The sequence below is a fragment of the Mytilus galloprovincialis genome, chromosome 12 (assembly GCF_965363235.1).
Source record: "Mytilus galloprovincialis chromosome 12, xbMytGall1.hap1.1, whole genome shotgun sequence".
In the NCBI taxonomy this organism is placed as follows: domain Eukaryota; kingdom Metazoa; phylum Mollusca; class Bivalvia; order Mytilida; family Mytilidae; genus Mytilus; species Mytilus galloprovincialis.
In genome coordinates, this window is record NC_134849.1 from 8,523,684 (window position 1) to 8,545,100 (window position 21,417).

Below are 21,417 nucleotides of genomic sequence, written 5' to 3' on the forward strand. Positions count from 1 at the left end.
AATACAATATTATACGAATTTCGATGGTTTACTTTTCAGAAAACGTTCAACTGTAGCGTTTTCATTTGTATGACGTCATGTTTTGAAATGACTTAAATGCGTCAAAAACATTAAAAGACTTTCGCGGAATTTTATTTTATTTTTATTTTGTTGATTTCTCCGAGCTCTTGTGCATTACTTCTTTTTATTATGCATCCGAATTAGAATAAGTTATTTTGTCTTTTTTAACTGCAATTTAAAAAAAAATAAAATCGGCAAATGGTTTACAAATAGGTTCCAATACATGTGGCTTTACGTGGGAAGTATATTGTAACAGCCATTATTATGTATATCTCTGAGTCTGCGCTAAGTATAGATATATGGAGAATTTTATCACGGTGTTGTTTACAAAGCGAAAGAAGCACGTCATATTAGAATACAAAATTGTTACTACTTAAGGTTGCACTTTGTAAATACAGCTGTTTCTCAAACCACGCCTCTTTTGGGGAGATTTAGAATATTTATAGACAATTAATTTTGTTTATACATACTGGTTTTCAGTTCTGATCTGTAGGTTGCATCTCATAAAGACATAACTTTGTAAAGTTACCAGAAAATATACATGTGAATATTGTTTATATTGAATTGAATTCTATGGTTACCTTACAGTCGAGGTAGGGATAGTTAAGAAATTTAGTGTTAGTTTAAACTCTTAGAAGTTCGGGGCATATAAACGTTGAAAATATGCCGCACAGCCCTATATTTTGACCTTTGAAAAAAAAATAGTGCATATGAACTTTCCATTCTAGGATATGATTTTTTTCAAAACTTAAAGGTAAAAGTGGTACAGTTTTAGCCGTAAAGAGAGTTCCTATGGGAAAATGCATTGTTTATATTTACAGAAATGCAACCTATAGAAGTCAAAAGTAAAAAACATTTCCTCTGGATCCAATGCCTGTGACTTAGGAGATGTGACTTAGTTTCCACATGGTGAAGGTAACATTTTACCACAAACATGACCAATGTTTGCATCATGTAATTAATGAATTTGGAAAACAATGAGATAATGGTCGATTATTTATTGAATTACAGCTGATTTCGTAATGCTTGCAAACTAAAACTTTGATTGGCTTGCTTGCTTTATTTGTATAATTGTTTATACAAGCTTTGTAAATAAGATTGACATCTTTAAACAATTTATATAGGCATAGTTTAACCTGTATATGTCATAATTGAATTTAATTGGGTGTTATCCTAATAATTTTACAATATACAAACAAAGCAAGCAAGCTAACCAAAGTTTTGTTCGACATACATTAGGAAATAAGCTGTAACATGTATTGAATATTTAGTTACACATAAGAACACAAATTTACACGAATCATTTTTATGGATAATTCCTAGTAAAAATTAATTGCACAAATAGATGAAAAGGATATAAAAAAATTAATCATCCTGATTTTCAATTGTTTGTAAGTGAAAGAGTTTATAAAATTTGAGGAGTCTTGTTTAAATATATTATGCAATTTTCTTAAAAATGCCAAAATTTTGAATTTCTGTTAATAAGTCAATGAATTAAAAATATCAATTTGTATATAATTCTGGAAATTCAAAACGGAAAGTCCTTATAAATTGGCGAAATGAAAAGCTCAAATACATCTCACGAATGGAAAACAATTGTCATATTTCTGACTAGGTAAAGTCAGGTAGAAAATGATAAATGTCATAGTGAGTTAACGCTAATTGTTGCCTTGTTATCGTACGTCAGCACTCGTTTGTAAAGTCTCACATGTACATATTCTGTTTTGTGCGTGTTTGTTCATTCAGATCATCGTTTGTATCTCCTATGGTATTTTTATGGATTTCTTTGTATTTTTTATTAGATACATATATATTTACATAGTTGATAAATAGAGGCAGCAGAAGTATACCGCTGTTCAATAGTCAAAAAACGATTAATCGAGAGAAAAAAACACGGGTCACAACTCAAAACCGAGGGAATCACATCAACTGTAAGAAGATAACAACGGAATAACAGAAACACTGAACTGCTACAAAAACAATCGCCATGTTGCAGGTCATTATAAACAAATGATGGGCTGAACCTGGATATGTGGATAGCAAAACCTCCACTTATATGGCAATGTTTAAAATAACGCTAAAATAACAACATTACGTGACAGGAATACAGTACAGATAAACAAAAAACCACTCAGGACAGATATACATAAACAAATAATATACATTTGTAATAGTAAATTACAACATGTAAACCACAGAATAACAACGGAAACCTACCACACCTATTACATCACAATATTAGTATGAACTGCGGTTAACACGAATGTAACAACAGTGCAATAAATTTATCACAGGTTAATTTTCGTCTTAATATTTTGACAGATGGTCTTTACACATTTTTTGCTGGTAGGTATACTAATATTAAGAGTATGTTAGATATGGGACTAGTTTACTGACATGTATAATAGTCAAGGTTGGATTTGTAGTTTTCCTTGATTTGTATACACTATATTATTTCCGACCGTCTGTTGGTTTTGTCATGTGATAATTTTTCCCCATATGATGGCTACTCCTTCGTATCCTCGAGGGATACGTATTGGTACTCTTAAACCCCCTGTCTATATAGTTCGTTTAGTTCACCGAGTAGATGTAGCTGTGTTTGGAACAACCAATGATCCCGAATGACGGACGATAATATCGTTACTTTGTAAAAGTTGTTTATCATTGGTCCACATGTGTTTATGTTTTACAGTTGAATGAGACAATGGTCTTGAGGAAATGATGATAGTCCGTCGGAAGGGGACGATAAATGGCTGACCCGTGTTAAAAGAGAGCCATATCTCTTGCACGTAAAAAATCACCCTTGTAGATTTCGAAAAAGAGCAGTCGCACCCGCAAAGTGAAAAGGGATTAATATAAGTTGCAAAACTTGTTTTCCAATCCACTATAAATAAATATGTGTAAACTAAACTAAACTAATAGTGTTTTGTCGACTATTTTGTCTATTACAGACGGTTCATGTTTAGGCTTTGTAGTGCTAATAGTTATCAAAGGTACCAGGATTATAATTTAATACGCCAGACGCGCTTTTCGTCTACATACGACTCATCAGTGACGCTCAGATCAAAATAGTTATCAAGCCGAACAAGTATAAAGTTGAAGAGTATTGAGGATCCAAAATTCTAAAAAGCTGTGCCTAATACGACTAAGGTAAAAAATTGAAAACAACACGTTTGATAATTTCATGCGTCCGAAGCTCTTTTCTGGTTTTACCTTCATCAGGAACGCTCAAAGCCAAACATTTGAAATCCGAGGATGTATAAGGACCGAAACCGTTGAAGAGCTATATGTCAAAAATACCTAAAATAAATAACCAAATTCATCTAAAGTCAACTTTGCCTGAGGATAAATTCAAAGTTTTGTAAACTGGAAATTTATAAAATTTACCATATACTAGTAATTGATATTCATGTCAACACGGAAGTGCTGACTACTGGTCTAGTGATACCATCGGGGACTAAAAATGGCGTTCTGTTGGTATAATATTTTTTTTGCCACTAAGTTCTGTTTATTTTGGTTGTAGAGTATGATGCAGTATCTGACCTCAAATGTCGACGATGAGCCGTATGATAGTCTATATTTTGCTTATTGCCAGCATATTTCGGTATTCGCATTGATAGGTGAGATATTATAATGCTATATTCTTTTTGGTAATTTGGAGTCTGCTGATTTTTTTGTAGCTCATTGGTTGCCTTGTTCCATATTTAAATACACCACCTTGACTTCTTTATCTCTTAGTTCAGTAAGTAAATGAATAGTTGGGCTTTCGAGTTTTTATTGTTTCATGTTGGGTTTAGGTATTGGCTTTGTGTTAGATCGTTGTTTTGAATCTGCATTGCAAAATGTTTTATTTTTTTTTATTTTCTCCCCAATACTCATGTGAGGGTTACAATACCTCGATCTTTGATGATGTTTTCTTGAAGCTTAAGTTCTTCTTTTAGTATTGTACAGGGTATGCATTTGTATGTTTCGTTTATTTTGTCAATACATTTTGTTGAAGACACCTTGACCTATAATGGTTTACTTTTTATTTTATTTTACTTGGGTTGAGAGTGTATCATGAGCACTCATACCAAATCTTTCTATATCTATTTGATCTTGCATGTATACTTACATTTAAGGCTGGATATGTAAGTAAAATGTCATATACTGAATACTTCTTTTCTGGTTGGCGTTTGTTGATGTTTCATCTTTGTTGCATACGTCAGTAATTCGGTTTATTCTTCAAGTAGTATTAGGCATATGCATTACTTTGTGTGCACTTCTTCAATGTCAGGATTCTAGATTTTGCTTTACAACATAGCTTGCATTCATAGTACTTCTCCCCGTGGGGGTTTTCTGCTATTTTTATCTCTTGTTCTGTTAGTTTCTGGCATTTCAAATGTTCCCAGTGATTCCCAGTATTATTTTTTCCCATCTTGACCATTCATTTAAGCCCCCTGAGTCTAATGTATTTTCTTGTATGGTTTCTTGATTTCCAGATTTTATCTCTCTTAGAATTAGATTTCGACTCTTTTGAGCGTTAGCTTTTTTCAAGTAGCAGCTTTCAATGTACCAATAACCAGTCTTTCTTATAAACTCATCATAGAAACCAGGGTTGAAATTTCATATTTAAGCCAGACGCGTGTTTCGTCTACAAAAGACTCATCAGTGACGCTCGAATAAAAAAATGCTAAAAATGTCAAATAAAGTACGATGTTGAAGAGCATTGAGGATCTGTTCCTTACTATCTGCCTCTGAAATTGCTTTAGGGACTGACAGCATTCGTCCTGTTTTTACTTAGAGGTCATAACATGAAGAGCTTTAAAAACTTTCTAAGAAATGTAATGATAGATGAATCTTGGCGGTCCTGCTGTGGAATCCTATATACTATTACTAGTGTGCAATCCTTTATACTAGTATGTAAAACTAACCATTTTCTTAGATGTTTGTTGATGGTTCTTCTAAGCTTCTCAACTGTTGTCAATGTAATGTCTTACTCAAAAGTGGCCATGCTATCTTTAGTAGGAGTCTGTGTTGGTTATCAATGCCTTTAATTTCCTAGTAGACCTTTTATGTCGATGTACCCCATTCCCTCTGATTCTTGATATTCGATTCTCCTGATTTGTTCTTGTCACTTAAAGAATCATCATACCACTTTTCTAAGAACTCGATGGAATTGTCAATGATGGATGGAATGAGTTTTCCTTGTGCCTCCAGTTCAACTTGTTTGGTCTTACCTTTCTTTATCATCATAGCTCTAGACTTCGGTAGGTTAAAAGCAAGCCTTGCTCACGATACAATCTATTTCAGGGCACTAATAACCATTTAGCCTGGACATGGATATCTGTAGTGATGGTTAAATCCATGAACTCTCTAGTGAATGATGCATACCTAATGTAAGTTGATGTTTTTGGATTGTAGTTGCTCTATCTCCAGATTAAGATATCATATTCTTTCCGATGATAATAAAAATAATTGAGATGAGATGGAACATTCAGAAACATTGTAAGATCTTTTTTGTTCACTTTGGCTTTTTGAATCGGTTGTGAAAAGCTGCTTTTTATTATTAACTGCTATGATAAACTTAAAAACACAAACTTCTACCTATGTCTGCATTAGACAGTTTTAGTGGCGAAAGCAAAAGACTTCATTTACTGAAACACTATCCAATTCCAACTGAATAATTTGTAAATCCAACATTCATTAATAGTAAAAACAACTTTACATCTAATTCTATATTTCTTTTCTCTCTAAAATTTTCATTTTTCGAATATGATATAATATTGGTGAAGTGCCATAAGGTCGTTTCAAAATGTATGTACACTTCTTATTGTCCTTTTTCGGGCTACCAAGTGGTCCTAGTGCTGATTCGGACATAACTTTTCCGACTACATCTGCCACTTCTTGCCATGTTGATTCCTTTATATTCGTTGGTTTTTCTGATTGTGATACATTTTCTATTCTTTCGCAGTTTTCTATAGCCTTTCGTCCCTGGTTGTCTCTGATAGATGCCCTTCTACTTCCTCTTTTTGTTTGTATCGATCCCGCTTTTTCGTTACGTACAGAGTTATTACAAAAATCTTGCATGCATTGGTAACATGCAAAGCTCTCTTCTTTCCTAACTCTGTCTCTACTTGCTTTTCTAATTCATTCTGCTCCTTGTGGATATGTTCTTCTCTTCCTGAGAATTGATAAAAAGTTAAATCACAAAAATACTGAACGAAAATTCAAAAAGGAAAGTCTCTAATCAAATGGCAAAATCTAAAGCTCAAACACACCAACCGAATGGATAACAACTGTCATATTCCTGACTTGGTACAGGCATATTCTTATGTAGAAAACTGTGGATTAAAGCTGGTTTTATAGCTAAGTAAATCTCTCACTTATATGACAGTCGCATCAAATTTCAAAGATCTCAGCTCAGTCAACCCGTCTCACTCCTCCTCAATTGTCTTTTTATAATGATTTTGTGACACCACTTACTTCCATTCTTTGTATTTCTTGACGACCTCGGTTATTATTAGAGGTTCTACGTTCACCTTTTTCACGTTCTTGTCCCACTGATTACACGATTGTTGCTGTGTATTACTGTGGATTCATTTATTTTCGTCGTTCCAATTTTCTTGGATTAAGGTTAATTTACATTTTCATGAACATTTAATTTCGTGGTTCACCTATACCAATGAAATACACGCAATTGGTACCCCACGAATAATAATGAATCCACAGTATTCAGATAATTGCAACCTTAGGAACAAAAATATTTAGTCCCTGGCATGTTTTCTTAGATCACTATATATACAATATAATAATGACTGTCTGTTTCTATATTGAGATACGATACTAACATATATAATTTATATTTATTTATTTTATTATTTTATTCTATCTAAATATGCCAAGTGTGTCATATATATATATATCATGACGCTAGATTAAAACTGACGAGGAAAGGTAACAACCGGCCACCGAAAGCTTTATTTATGTGAAGCCAAGGTGGTCGAGTGGTCTAGCGCGTCGGATACACTTGCAAGCGATTTGGTATCACGATATCTCAGTAGCGACAACTCTTCACCAGATACGAAATAATGTAGAAAATACAGAAATTTCTGGGGAAAAGTTTGTCAAACGATGGAAGTATTGCGTAGTACAATATTTTACATCCAAGGATAAACAAACCATTATAGCAGGGCCAAAAAGCTCAACCACGAACAATAGGCACTGTCTAGGGTTCTTAGTGATTTTATTCAGACTGCATGTAATAATTAAACCCTGCAACATATATAACGAATAATAAATACACATTACATAACATTTAACAACATAAAACATAACAAGTACTATCCACACTGATCTGTGTCCACACTTGTAATGATTTGTGAAATATTACTGTACAGCTTTATCAGAAATCTCCAAGAATATTTCAAGTGACATATCCCAATTAAAACTTAGTAATCGTTTCTTTGATAAAGAGTTTTGATTTTCCATACATGATTGAAACATATTTAAAGAGTTTCAATTAAATAGCTAATCCATTCTTGATCATTCTTTGAAAGTAATTTGAAATGCATTTATAAGCATTTCAAGCGTAGTTTTTTCTTAACTGCATAACACATATATTTAATATTGAAATATGGTGTACGGATAGTCACCGTATATGATAATGAATGAATCTTTATTGCATTAGCAACAACATTGCTTTAGCATAATACAAGGTATTATACATATATGACAAATATTATATAAGTTGTTAATAAAAAAAACAAAACAAATATAATCAAAAGTATCAACAAGATTGATGATCATTGATCACGATTTATAGACAAAATATACAGAACAAAATATTTATAGATTCTTTATAGATAACCTATTTTGATTTCTGTCCTTTTTAAATGCATTTATCAAAATTACCTTGACCGATTTGAAAAGAACAGACTTTTAAAAAGTTGATATGTAGTAAATAGATCCGATATCATATCATTTTATAGACGATTGAAGTTCATAGCTATATTATTAAATATGTTTACATGTCGGAAGTATATTTTTCAGAAACTTGATTGCAATTGTACTTTCACTTTCAACTCGAATGTTATATTACACTATTAGCTAACACGATATGTTAGTTTCAGATGTTACCGTATGATTTCTCGTATAATATTCAAAATCTGCTTTTATATGTTTCAGTTTATTATCAAAAAAGACTCATCATTTGAGTCTTTAATATTACAAGTGGCTAGTAACACTTTCTTGAAAATACTCGTATCATATCGATATAAAATTCACCATTTTTTGAAAATGGTTTAGATTTTTCAGGTCAAGAATTTTTTAATGACATTAATATACAATGTTTTCGTGAAATCAATTCATATTGTTTCGCAAGACGTATAACAGGTGTTTAAACAAAATGGAATTATTTCTTGCAGTTATTACTGCTTCTTGCGTATTTGTTGTAGTTTTCATATTGGTAGCAACTTTCGTGGTGCAGAGAAGAGTAGCAAGGAAATATGCACCGAAAAGAAAAATATCTACAGTCAATATTTCGGTAGGAGAATCAGACCAACACAAGGAGGAACAAGATGGAGAGACAAAATCAGGAGAGGAAAGGATGCCACAAAGTGAATTAAATGTAAAACCTTTAAGTGTGAATTATCACTTCACCAGACAATGTAACTATAATTGTGGATTTTGTTTCCATACAGCCAAGACGTCGTTTGTTCTCCCACTGGAACAAGCTAAAAGAGGACTCGAATTACTCAAGGAAAAGGGTAAGAGAATTCAATAATTTTAAGGTAACAAATGTTTACTTGCTTTCACCGCCTAATCACCTTTGATCAACCTTATCGTGATTAGCATTAACAAATGGGGGAAAAAGGGGGTGGGTGGGTTTGGTTTTTTTTGGGGGGGTGGGGGGGGGGGGGGGGGGAGGGGGAGGTGTTGAGAGGTGGTAAGGTGTCAGAAACTGAAAAGACTTTTAAAAATACCTTTTTTGAAAAGAATCATGTTTAAAATCAATTATAACTCGACAAAATTAGATTTATTACCGCCCGCCCGCCATTGTTTTCCATCCGCGGTGAGACAAAGTCTAATAATCTATTAAAACGGAAATGTGATTTAAACCAACTTACCAGAAGGGATTAATGACCCAGCAGCAGTCAATGATTGTAAAGGGAACGCTCCTGAGAATTGGGAGTTAAAAGACCATATAGATTTTTTTGATGTTTTAGGATTAAAAAAAGGGGGAGGGGCTGTCACAAAACGATATTCGTCAGTCTGGTAGCTAACTAATTTTCCGAGATTGTATTTGATGTATGCTTTTTTGTTTAATTTCACAGGTATGGAGAAAATTAACTTCTCTGGTGGAGAACCCTTTATAGTGAAACGTGGTGACTTTGTTGGTGAACTGTGTAGATTTTGTAAGATAGATTTGGCACTGCCGAGTGTTACTATTGTAAGCAATGGAAGTTTGGTAACAGAGAAATGGTTTGAAAAGTATGGTGAGTACGAATAACATTATTATATACACGAGGATTCCGTATCTCATCAGGAGAGTAGCGGAGTCATCCGAGGATTGCCGACTGTGCCGGGGTCCTTTCATTTCTTTATTCTTTAACTTTTAGACAATTTTTATGCCCCATTTATGTGCATTATGTTTTCTGGTCTGTGTATCCGTTCGTTTGTCCCGCTTCAGGTTAAGTTTTTGGTCAAGATTGAAGTTTTTGGTCGAAGAAGTTTTTGATGAAGTTGAAGTCCAATCAACTTGAAACTTAGCACACATGTTGCTTATGATATGATCTTTCTAATTTTAAGGCCAAATTAGAGATTTTCCTTCAGTTTCACGGTCCATTCAACATAGAAAATGATAGTTCTCTATTAATCTTTATCAATTTACCCAAATATTCTCTATTCCTTACATATTTGTATCTTATTATTCTCAATTTTATTTTTTCCATTCTGTTGCCCTCTATTCTGCACTTTAAATTCGTTTTACTCTATTCTTTAAATCATACCCAGTCCTTGCATGATTAATTTTAAATAATGTATCATTGGTGTCACTCACTGAGCTGATTGTGTGTCGTATGGAATAGAACTTTAATCTCTAAACAATCAAAGAATAGCATATACATTTCTAGTTGAAGGAATTTTACATTGAAAGAGTAAAAATAAATACAAAACATTCATGTTATTTTAGTTAATTAATTCAAATGTAGGATTTAGTCTGTCGATGCATGTACCACTACACCATCAGGACCACCTGGTGCTACAACACCGTCAGGACAAATTAATTAAGCGAATACAAACAAAAAGTCGACAGAAATCAATAGTTACGTTTTAAAATATTATAAAAGTTTAGGAAGGAAACTAGTTTCGAATCTAAATCCGTTTTTTTTTTTTGTAACCGATGGAAGGAAATAGTTAAACATCTGCACCCTTTGTTTAAATAGTTGTATGGAAATTTATCCTTTTCCGAACCAATTGTTTAAAAACATTTAATCATCGTGTGGTTGCTGGGTTGAGTTCAATATCGTAGCAGCTATGTAGCAGCTACGTAGCTGCTATCAATATCTATGTAACAACTAGTCTATAGCTACACGTTCAATAGTCAAAATCTACGTAGCACTACGTAGCTGCTACGATATTGATAGCAACCCTGGTGATCTCAGAAGATCATTGGATGATTTTAAGGGTCATGACCTTTTTTAGCTAACTAGGCCGCGTTCAATATCGTAGCTGCTACGTAGTGCTACGTAGATTATGACTATTGAACGTGTAGCTAAAGACTAGTTGTTACATAGCTGCTACGATATTGAACTCAACCCTGTCAGGATGAATCAACATATGCTATAACAGGGTTGAGTTCAATATCGTAGCAGCTATGTAACAACTAGTCTTTAGCTACACGTGCAATAGTCATAATGCGTAGCTGCTATCAATATCTATGTAGCAGCTAGTCTATAGATACACGTTCAATAGTCAAAAGCTACATAGCACTAAGTAGCTGCTACGATATTAAACTCAGCCCAGGGCTGCGTTCAATATCGTAGTGCTACGTAAATTTTGACGCTATAGACTAGTTGTTACCAGGACTGCGTTCAATATCGTAGCAGCTACGTAGTGCTACGTAGATTTTGACTATTGAACGTGTAGCTATAGACTAGTTGTAACATAAATATTGATAGCAGCTACGTAGCCGCTATGTAGTTGCTACGATATTGAACTCACCCCAGGTGTTAATGAAATTGACAACTTCGTGCAATGTGAAAGGCACTCGAAGGGGATTTTCGGTTAACAAAAAAAGAAAACGTATTTTTTTAATCATAAGAGAAACAGATTCTTGCATAGTTACTCGTGGATTATCGGATTTATCCAATCTCGATAGTTAAATTATAAATTTTAAAGTCCTCGCCCAGGCTCGGACTTTGAAATTGATAATTTAACTATCGAGATTGGATAAATCCGATAATCCACTCGTATCAATGTAAGGATCTATAATACATTCCTAGTTGAAGGAGTTTTACATTGAAAGAATAAAAATAAATACAAAACATTCTTGTTATTCTAGTTACCTAATTCAAATATAGGATTTAGTCTGCCAATGCATGTGTTAGAAGTTATGAGTAATACACAAATTAGTTAAGCGAATACAAACAAAAAATCGACATGCAGAAATCAATAGTTATGGTTTAAAAATATTATAAAAGTTAAGGAAGGAAACTATATTTCGAATCTAAATCCGGTTTTTGGATAACTGAGGGAAGGAAACAGTTGAACATCTGCACCCTTTGTTTAGATAACTGAAACAATATTACGAATTGAGATAAATTTCCCCTGAATTTAATTCACAACAGTTATATATTTTCAAAAGGCTTTCTTTCAGTCTTTAGTAATATTCATAGTATAACGTCATCATATGTATAATTTCATGCTCTAACGAATTTTTGGCGTAATCAAGAAAAAAACCTAAGCTTGGGGTGAAGGTATGTTTTGTCTTTCTGATAACGACTCGTGATTCATGTTTGTTACGGAAGTCCAAAACGCATTTAAAATTTTATTAAATCTGTCTTCATTAATATTGTTACCACTTTTATGGATAAACTATTGTGAATTGTTAAATGTGTGATGCATAGACTCTTTAAAATACCGGTACAATTTTCATATTTTGGCTCTATTCATGGAAATTGGTCCTTATGACTTTCTAGCACATCTTTAACATGTAAACATGCATGAAATACTTGCTACTGGACACCAACCAAACACTAATCAATGTCCAATTATATTCAGAATGTTTTCGAAATGGATTTCTAAGCTCTCTTTGACTGGATATAAGTTACAGGGTTCTAGATAAGCTTTTAATCACGGGGGGGTCTCTTCCTATATAAAGGTATATACATATGTGCCGCTGGAATGGGTCCCTTTTTTGATCCGTCAAATATATCAATGGGGTGCAATTTTACCGAGGAAATATATCAATAGGTAGTAATTGACCGATTGTGATATATCAATGGGTCATAAATATATGAATGGGTTATGATTTCGCTGTGAAATATATGTATAGGTAGGGATTTCACAATTATTCAATATATGAATGGGGGGTGTTTTTAAAATCCCAGCTGCACACCTGTACCCAAAATCCCATGTTGAGACCCCCCCGTGCTTTTAATCTGTGTAAACGTCGGTAAAAATAGGTTTGAATGCTGATGAAAATCCGCAACAGTATCATGTGGTTTCCCCAAAAAAGAAACTTGCCATAAACGTATTTGGTTGTTAAAGCGAGATGATATTTGTGTCTTTACAAAATACGACGAGAATGGTCTCTGATAAATGTAGTAAATAGATATAGGAACATGTGGTATGAGTGCCAATGGAGACAACTCTCCAACCAAGTCAAAATTTGTAAAAGTAAATCATTATAGGTGAAGGTACGGTTTTCAACACGGAGCCTTGCATCACACCGAACAGTAAGCTATACAGGGCCCCAAAAATGATAAGTGTAAAATCATTCAAACGGGAAAACCAAGGGGGATATAATCTATATAAAAACGAGAAACGAGAAACACTTATGAACCACATAAACAGACGACACCCACTGAAACATGTCTAGACTAAGGTCGACTTAATTTTGATATACTAAAATATTGATAAATTCTCTTACTTTGTCAAAATTAAATTGTTACGTCTTTGCAGGTAAATGCCTGGATATTTTAGCGATATCTTGTGATAGCTTTAATCCTGATGTTAATGAAACAATCGGTAGACAACAAGGAAACAAGAACCATCTGCAGTCACTGAGACAAGTCAGAGAATGGTGTTATCAGTATAAGGTAATTTGACATTAAATCTAGAAAGGTGCTAGGACGCAAACACTATACGGAGAGTGTTTTTTTTAAAGCACTGGGTTGCTGGTGAACTATTAGTTTCAGACAGTATAATCAACTCAGTGGTTATTGCTTCGTTACTAATATGATTTATAAAATACATCCCTTAAATTGTATTATAATGAACTTAGAAATTATTGAGAAACTAAAATATATGAAGGACTATTGTTATGCAGGAACTTCGCTTCCAATACAACAAGAGTGATATTGTCAATCTAGTTTAGTAAGTGAGGGACAGCATCAGAAATTTGAATGATGAAACACTCTTCATGATCTTTTCAATCTCTATATTTCTGATCGACAACAGCACGCTTTTCACTTGCAACATACTAAAGTTGTTGACATCGAGAAAGTCTTTCTTACAGCATGAAAAAAGAAAACAATACATATATATCAAAACTTAAAAGAAGAGTCATCGTATAAGGCACTTGATAAGCATTCTAGAGCAGGTAGATATTTTGTGATGAAAACCCACACAATTTATTCTTTTAATTCGTGTTCATTTTTATTTCATGCAGTAAAAATGTCCATTACTTACAAATGTGTTAAAAGTTAAAATTGAGATATACCATGTACTTCTTTTTTAATCAATCTCCGGCACAGAGTACAAATCCGTTCCATACGTTCTGTGCAATACTCAACTCAAAATCACATATTAAGAATTGAAGGGAACGGATATGGTCTATGCGCTCGACATTGTTCGTTTATTTCCTCTGAAAAACTACAGCATTAAAGATACATTTTAATAATTAATCGTTTTTGTTTAGAAACTATTTAATTGAATAAAGACCCCAATAAACCTATCTCTTGACTTTATAGATATAGACCATGTATTTTTAAAACACCAAAAAACATAACAGAGAAGACCAAAGAATTAGAAGAGAAGATACAGCATGAACTAAATGACCCCTCTCTTCCTTCATAATAACTAGAACACACCCGCGAAATCGCGGGCATATACAGCTTTGGAACTGTTGTAGAATGATTTTTTGTAAAAGATTTTATGTATGCAGAATTTCATAAAAGGTATCAAAAGCCCTCTCCCTTTTTCCAAAGTCCGATATTTGTTTCCTTTCTGTTAAATTCAATTATTTTCGTGTTTATGGCCTCAGACCACAATTATTCTTCTCTTTTGCTACAATACCTCTTTTGGTAAAAGTCAAATCAAATTAAAAATTTGCATCGTTTCAAACATGAAATAAATGTAACTGCTTATATATAGACCATTATTATTCTAAAAAATATGCTTTTAGGACAATCCATTTTGAGAGCCTTATCAACATACCAATGGTAAGATATGAATCATGTATAAATGACTAAGACCGACTTAGGCTAATTTGAGGGGTGGTCGGAGGGGTCCTGATCCCGAAATCCCGGACTTAAAATCATGAAATCCCGAGATGCAGAATTTAAAGAAATTCATATCCCGAAATCCCGAAATCGAAAAATATATTCCCGGATTCCGTAAGGATTAACCCCCAAATCCCGAGCTTAAAAACACCCGATCCCGACGCCCCGAAAAGTCCTGCCTCCCTCTAATTTCTACCTTACTTTCATTTTTGCCAAATCACTATGTTCCCTTTCAACATGACCCATTCATGGCCATTGTGTTTTCTAGTCTGTGCATCTGTTCGTTCGTTCGGTCGTCCGTCCGTCTGTCTGTCCCGCTTCAGGTTAAAGTTTTTGGTCGAGGTAGTTTTAGATGAAGTTGAGCATGTTTTACTTATTAATATATATGCAAGTGGTATGACACCTTAAATGGTAAACATTTCAAAGAAAACAGTAGACAGAATCAGGGACTTTCTATACTATCATAGAAAGTCTCTGGCAGAATACAGAGAGTCTTTATATATTAAAGTAGTATAATCGTAGTTTACATGTAGATAAACGCCGAAAATAATTCCCCTCTCTAAGGAGGTATAATACTTGTGGTTCTTCCGATCTTAACACCATGATATGAAACGCGAAAAATAATTGTCTTCTCTAAGGAGGTATAATAGTTATGATTCTTCCGATCTAAACACCATGATATGGAGAACGCTGAATGGCTTATTTATTTTTCATTTTTGTTATCTACCATACGATTGGTTGTATTTGTGCATGTTTCAACCCGGAAGTCTTATCTATGACTAAAATTCAGTCTGATGACGGAATCATATCCGGCCTCCTTTTTTGTCTTTTTCTCCCAAAATTACTCAATCTGAATAATCATAAGAATGGATGACAAATGCGACTATACATGTTACCTATAGGACACAGAGGCATGATGATTGATTTATTGTGGAAGGAAGAGAAGCGACACACAAATTGAGGTCTTCTCATTTAATAGTATAGATAATAAAACAAATCCGTCAAAAAGAAAACAAACGAAAAAAAAACCAAAAAACACTCAATCCTCGAAGCATATATAGAAAAAACATTTGCAGTTTTTTCTAAACAAGAATCCATGCTTTCCTGTTAATAACTTCTTAATTAATAATAAATATTTTAACAGATTGCTTTTAAGATTAATACAGTTGTCAACACCTACAATCAAGAGGAAGATATGACTGAACCGATACAAGAGTTAAATCCTTGTCGCTGGAAGGTAAATATGTGAACAATTTGAAACGTCTTACCTTTGATAACTATGAACACCATTGGGTCGATGCCACTGCTGATGGACGTTTATTCCCCGAGGGTATCACCAACCCAGTCGTAAGCACTTCTGTGTTGAAATGAAAACCATTTGTATGGTCATTTTTATAAATTTCCTGTTACAAAACTTTGAATTTTTCGAAAAACTTAGAATTTTCTAATCCCTGGAATAGATTACCTTAGCCGTATTTGGCACAACTTTTTGGACTTTTGGGTCCTCAATGCTCATCAACTTTGTACTTGTTTGGCTTTACAACTATTTTGATCTGAGCGTCACTGATGAGACTTATGTAGACGAAACGCGCGTATTAATTTATGATCCTGGTACCTTTGATAACTATTTACGTTAATAAACTTGAAAACAGATTCTTTACTATAAATATAAACTAAATTTAATTTAGTTTTTGCTTTAGTATACATTATTATTTCATTTTTTGATTGATGATAGCGATTCCAATTGCAATTTTAAGTGCTTTAAAGCCATGTGAAGTATTCCTTAAAATGTTAGCTCAATATAGAAAGTTTGGAGAGCATTTGATTAGGGACTTTTCTTTTTAAATTTCCTCGGAGTTCAGTATAATTGTGATTTTACTTTTTGTTGACAGAGAGCATAAACGATAAAAAAAGCTTACTACGACATATATATGGTTTTTATTTCAGGTGTTTCAGTGTCTTTTGATTGGAGGAGAGAATGCCGGAAGTAAAGCCCTCAGACACGCGGAGTCTTTTGTTGTTTCAGACGACGATTTTAAAAACTTCCTGATCAGACATAAATCTGTGTCTTGTTTAGTGCCAGAATCTAATGATTTTGTAAGTTTCCTTTACTCCAGAATCTAACGATTTTGTAAGTTCCCTTTACTCCAGAATCTAACGATTTTGTAAGTTTCCTTTACTCCATAAAACAAATTTTTATGTTTTTTTCAGTTGGTAATCTTATGTTAAATAAATCTGTCAAACTTATCTTTGATTTGTTACATCATTTTACGATCCGGCCGATAAAACAACACCCTATTTTTTTATCTAATGTTTTAAGCACAAATTAAGTCTACCACAACTACTTTTTTCCAATTGATGCCTTTATTTTAGTGCTTACTATGATATGGTTTTGCTCATTGTTAAAGCCTGTACGGTGATTTGTAATTGCTAACTTCTACTTCATTTAACTTGTGGTGGAACGTTGTCTCATCGCTATAAACCGTAACATATATTCCTATGCCATAGTATTAAACCAAGAAATTGAAAATGAAGGTAGGTAGAGAACTCAGTTTCACAAAAAAGAGATGTTTTTAATTATTCCAGGAAAAGCAGGAACTGGTGAAATATTTATTAATGTATGAATGATTTTTATTTATAGTGAATTTTATATTTCAGATGAGGAACTCCTACCTCATCCTGGACGAATATGTAAGTATTCTGGTTATAATAATAAGTTAAAATGGGGAATAGATTATTCGAAATACTAAGGATTTTCTTATCCCCTGCATAGATTATCTTAGCCGTATTTGGCTCAACTTTTCTGAATTTTTGGTCCTAAATGCTCCTCAACTTTATACTTGTTTTGGCTTTCGAACTTTTTTTTATCTGATTGTCACTGATGAGTCTTGTGTAGACGAAACGCGCTTCTGGCGTATAAAATTATAAGTCTGGTACCTTTGATTACTATTATAATCTAGGATTTGTTAAATGAATTGCCCCCCTCCCCTCCCCCCAAAAAAATCACAAAAAAACCAACCAACATTATTTTTAGGCAAGGGATGATGTTTTAACAATATTCTTCATTTATATTGCGACTATTTCAAACAAATTGTCTCGGATTTTATACAGAGATATATAACACAATTTTTAACGATAAATGAAATGTCTAAATACTCAAACATAAAACATGACTAAATGTTAATCAGCAGTATCGACGCGAAGTCATTAAGTCAAAAACTCCTAAATATGCACTTGTCTTTGTTATTGCAGATGCGTTTTCTAGACTGCACTAAAGGCAACAAAGACCCCTCCAAATCCATACTGGACGTAGGCGTGGACAATGCATTGTTATTTAGTGGTTTTGATGAGAAAATGTTCTTTAAACGCGGAGGAAAATACGTATGGAGTAAAGCGGACTTAAGATTGGAGTGGTGACCATAGAAATTGACTTGACCATTTGAGATTATAAATGTTTTGGGCAGCATAGCATAGAGAAATGTATTAACCCATCCCTTGATAGTATCAAACTATTTAAAGATTTCAATTAAATAATATTTGCCTTCCAAAATATTATTCCTGACTTTTTATACGAAAACATATTAAACACGATTTTGTAGAATAAAACATTATTTATTGCTTATTTAGTTTGTGCTAATGTTGATATATTATTTTTTCCAACAGACATCGGTTTAGGCTGATCTAAAATAAATGAGTTTACATGATCGATTTTCCAGAAATTTGCAATTGTTTATTTGAAAATCTTTTCATTTGAATAACCGGTATTTGTTATCTAATCATACTGTAATATTAGTTTGAAAAAATGAAATTGTATCATTGATTCAATTTTTTATAATTAATTTTATCAAAGGAAAATACTCAAGACTATTCCGTTTTTTAGAGGAATTAACTGTAAATATATGTTGATAAAAAACGAAAATATGTACGGTGACCCGTTTTTTTTTAAAGCAAATCACAAACCACACTATTGTGTTCTAATTATTTTGTTGTTATTGTTTTCTATTCTTTCATTACGTTTTCTTTGTTTATACTTTTAAAGTCCTTTTTGTTCTAAAGGTATAATCATAAAAACCTCACCTAGACACAATATGTAGCTTGACTTGTTCCGGATGACACATTCTTTTCATAATGTTTTTTTCATAATAGAACAATAGAAACGAATTTTTTGGCAAAGTCCGAACTGATGCGTTTGTCTCGTCTGTGACGGATGTCGCGGCCAGTATAACATAAAAATTGCATTTCCGGCGACAATGATGATATAGTCAACAATTGTGAAGTTTTCTGCTAAAGTTAGTTGGTTAGAAACTACTTGCGATAGATCAGCCATTTTTAAGAAACATTTGCATGACTATAAAGTACATGTATCAGGTTGACGACTTTTTTTATGCCCTGTCGCCAAGGTCATGGTCCTGTGACTTTGGATCAATTTTGTTAAGTTTTCTACTGAAGTAATATTAATAAGAGCTCCTTATAATAGACAACAATATTTTCGATAAAGTTGCACTGATTTTTGTGCATCTGAGTTTTTCGACACTTTTGAAGACCTGCACATTAGATCATGGTCTAGTGACTGAATAAATAAACATTGTTGCTTTCCATTAGATTATTATTTTCAAAATTTTATCCCGACATTCAAGACATATCTATGTGTCAACAGTTTATCTATTTAAACTTTTATCTTCCTTATACAATATAAAAAGAATCTAACAGAGATATAAACTATAAAACACATACCACATGTATCAATCTAACAGAGATATAAACTATATAACACATACTACATGTATCAATCTAACAGAGATATAAACTATAAAACACATACTATAGATATCAATCAATCTAACAGAGATATAATCTATAAAACACATACTACATGTATCAATTGCAATTTCATATTAAAATCATTAAATCATTTCCCTATACATAAAGTTTAATTTAACTGCTGATACATGTAATAGTTATACATAATCACACAAACATATTGTAAAGGTAGTAGTACATGTATGTCAAGGAGTTTATTATACCTATATTTTATTGCAAACTCATTTGTATCAGGTCTTTATTAGCTTTTTAATTTCATAATCATATTACTATTTTTAAATTAATGGGGGACAACAAAAAACAAGTGTTATAACACGTTAATTAAACTTGTGAAATATTTCAATGTACATAAAATTGAGAATGGAAATGGAGAATATGCCAAAGAGACAACAACCCGACCATAGAAAAAAACAACAGCAGAAGGTCACCAACACATATCTATTGGTATGAAAAAAAAACGTTATCATATAATTATATGCTTTCTGTGATATATTTACCATTTTATTTTAAATGTAAATAAAAGGACACCAGAAACAGAGAACATATGCTCTTCTATTTCAATTTCATTTTACCTTTGTATTATTGAAAATAAACAGTCAACCAGGGTTCAACTGTAACCCTAGGTCATAAACCTTTATTTCATACTAAAATTATCAAAATATTTTGCATATTTTAAAAGTAACTTTTATATGTAGGAATCAATTCGTGCCAACTATGTATTACTTTCCTGAATTAGTGGTTATATATCATAATTATATATATATATATATTATTCTGGATTATATCACCTCATTGTACAAAGCGTTTATTCATTAATGTTAATACAATCGTTGTTATAAAGAATTTGTTTTTATAATTTTTTTGTCACTAAAATAAAACCCCAAAAAATTACAAACACTGAAATGCCTCTCCTTAATTGGAACGCAATAAAAACATTAACATTGTCACAAAGGTGAGTCTGATCTTGAAACATTTGTGTTCAATCTTTGATATGGTCCTGGTCGGATCAGGTTAAAGAATAAAGGCAACAGTAATATACCGGTGTTCAAAAGTCATAAATCGATTGAGAAACAACAATCCGGGTAGCAAATTAAACTTAGTGCATCGCCACGACGTCATGAAATATTAATTTATATTCAGTAAAATTAGGAAACAGAATATTTTAATAATCTAATATTTGCAATAAGAATAGAGAATGGAAAAGGATAATGTGTCGAAACCATCCGACCATACCGTTTTCCGCCTGGCGCCGCCTGGCGATAACATGTAGACTGACTTCAGTAAATATATACTAGTTCAGAGAAACCGACTCAACATTAATCACCGAAACAAACAAGTCTGGTGTTGGTATAACGTAATGCCTTTTGTTCTTATTTAATTCATTATTATCGTTAGGGAAAAAGGTAAACGTTTAAAAAATGTAGTTCAATGGGTAGTTGCACGCATTTATCCGTTCGTTCCACCAGTGATATGTGTTGTCGAGCGATTGTATTTTGTACCACATTTGCACATTTACACTTTCACAATGTTTAATACACTTCTTACATATACAAAAGAACTCAAATACCTCTAAGACGAATTCTCACTATATGGGAAAATGGAATACACAAACTACTAGTTACATATACAAAATATCAGGGCTAATCTGTCTCGCTCAAACCTATGTAATGTATATTATTGGAACATACACTATATACCAATATCATCTAAATAAAGGCAACAGTAGTATACCGCTTTTCAAAACTCATAAATCTATGGACAAAAAACAAAATCGGGGTCTTGCAAGTAAAATAACAGAAAATGTTTTAAAATACTTCGACCAAACTAGTGA

General features: G+C 32.8%; 1 protein-coding gene across 2 annotated transcripts; it reads left to right on the forward strand.

The window, feature by feature from the left end:
• Positions 1–2,289: 2,289 nt before the first annotated feature.
• Positions 2,290–20,429, forward strand: LOC143055029 (S-adenosylmethionine-dependent nucleotide dehydratase RSAD2-like). 2 transcript variants are annotated; one of them, XR_012971917.1, is made up of 10 exons: positions 2,290–2,406; positions 3,584–3,680; positions 8,496–8,807; positions 9,375–9,536; positions 13,225–13,361; positions 15,910–16,002; positions 16,713–16,862; positions 17,424–17,456; positions 18,018–19,504; positions 19,593–20,429. XR_012971917.1 is itself a non-coding variant. In XM_076228165.1 (9 exons), exons 1-9 carry the CDS (start codon positions 2,383–2,385, stop codon positions 18,180–18,182), a joined length of 1,173 nt encoding a protein of 390 aa, XP_076084280.1. In that variant the 5' UTR covers positions 2,290–2,382; the 3' UTR covers positions 18,183–20,429. The 2 variants fall into 2 exon arrangements, 1 of the variants encoding a protein (XP_076084280.1); XM_076228165.1 differs by having other exon boundaries at positions 18,018–20,429.
• Positions 20,430–21,417: the final 988 nt, after the last annotated feature.

Coding starts and splice junctions, on each gene's coding strand:
- LOC143055029 (XM_076228165.1), top strand. CDS start 2,383: ATGGTCTTTACACATTTTTTGCTG. Junction 2,407..3,583: donor TCTTTACACATTTTTTGCTG/GTAGGTATACTA, acceptor TTTTGGTTGTAG/AGTATGATGCAGTATCTGAC. Junction 16,863..17,423: donor TGCCAGAATCTAATGATTTT/GTAAGTTTCCTT, acceptor TTTATATTTCAG/ATGAGGAACTCCTACCTCAT.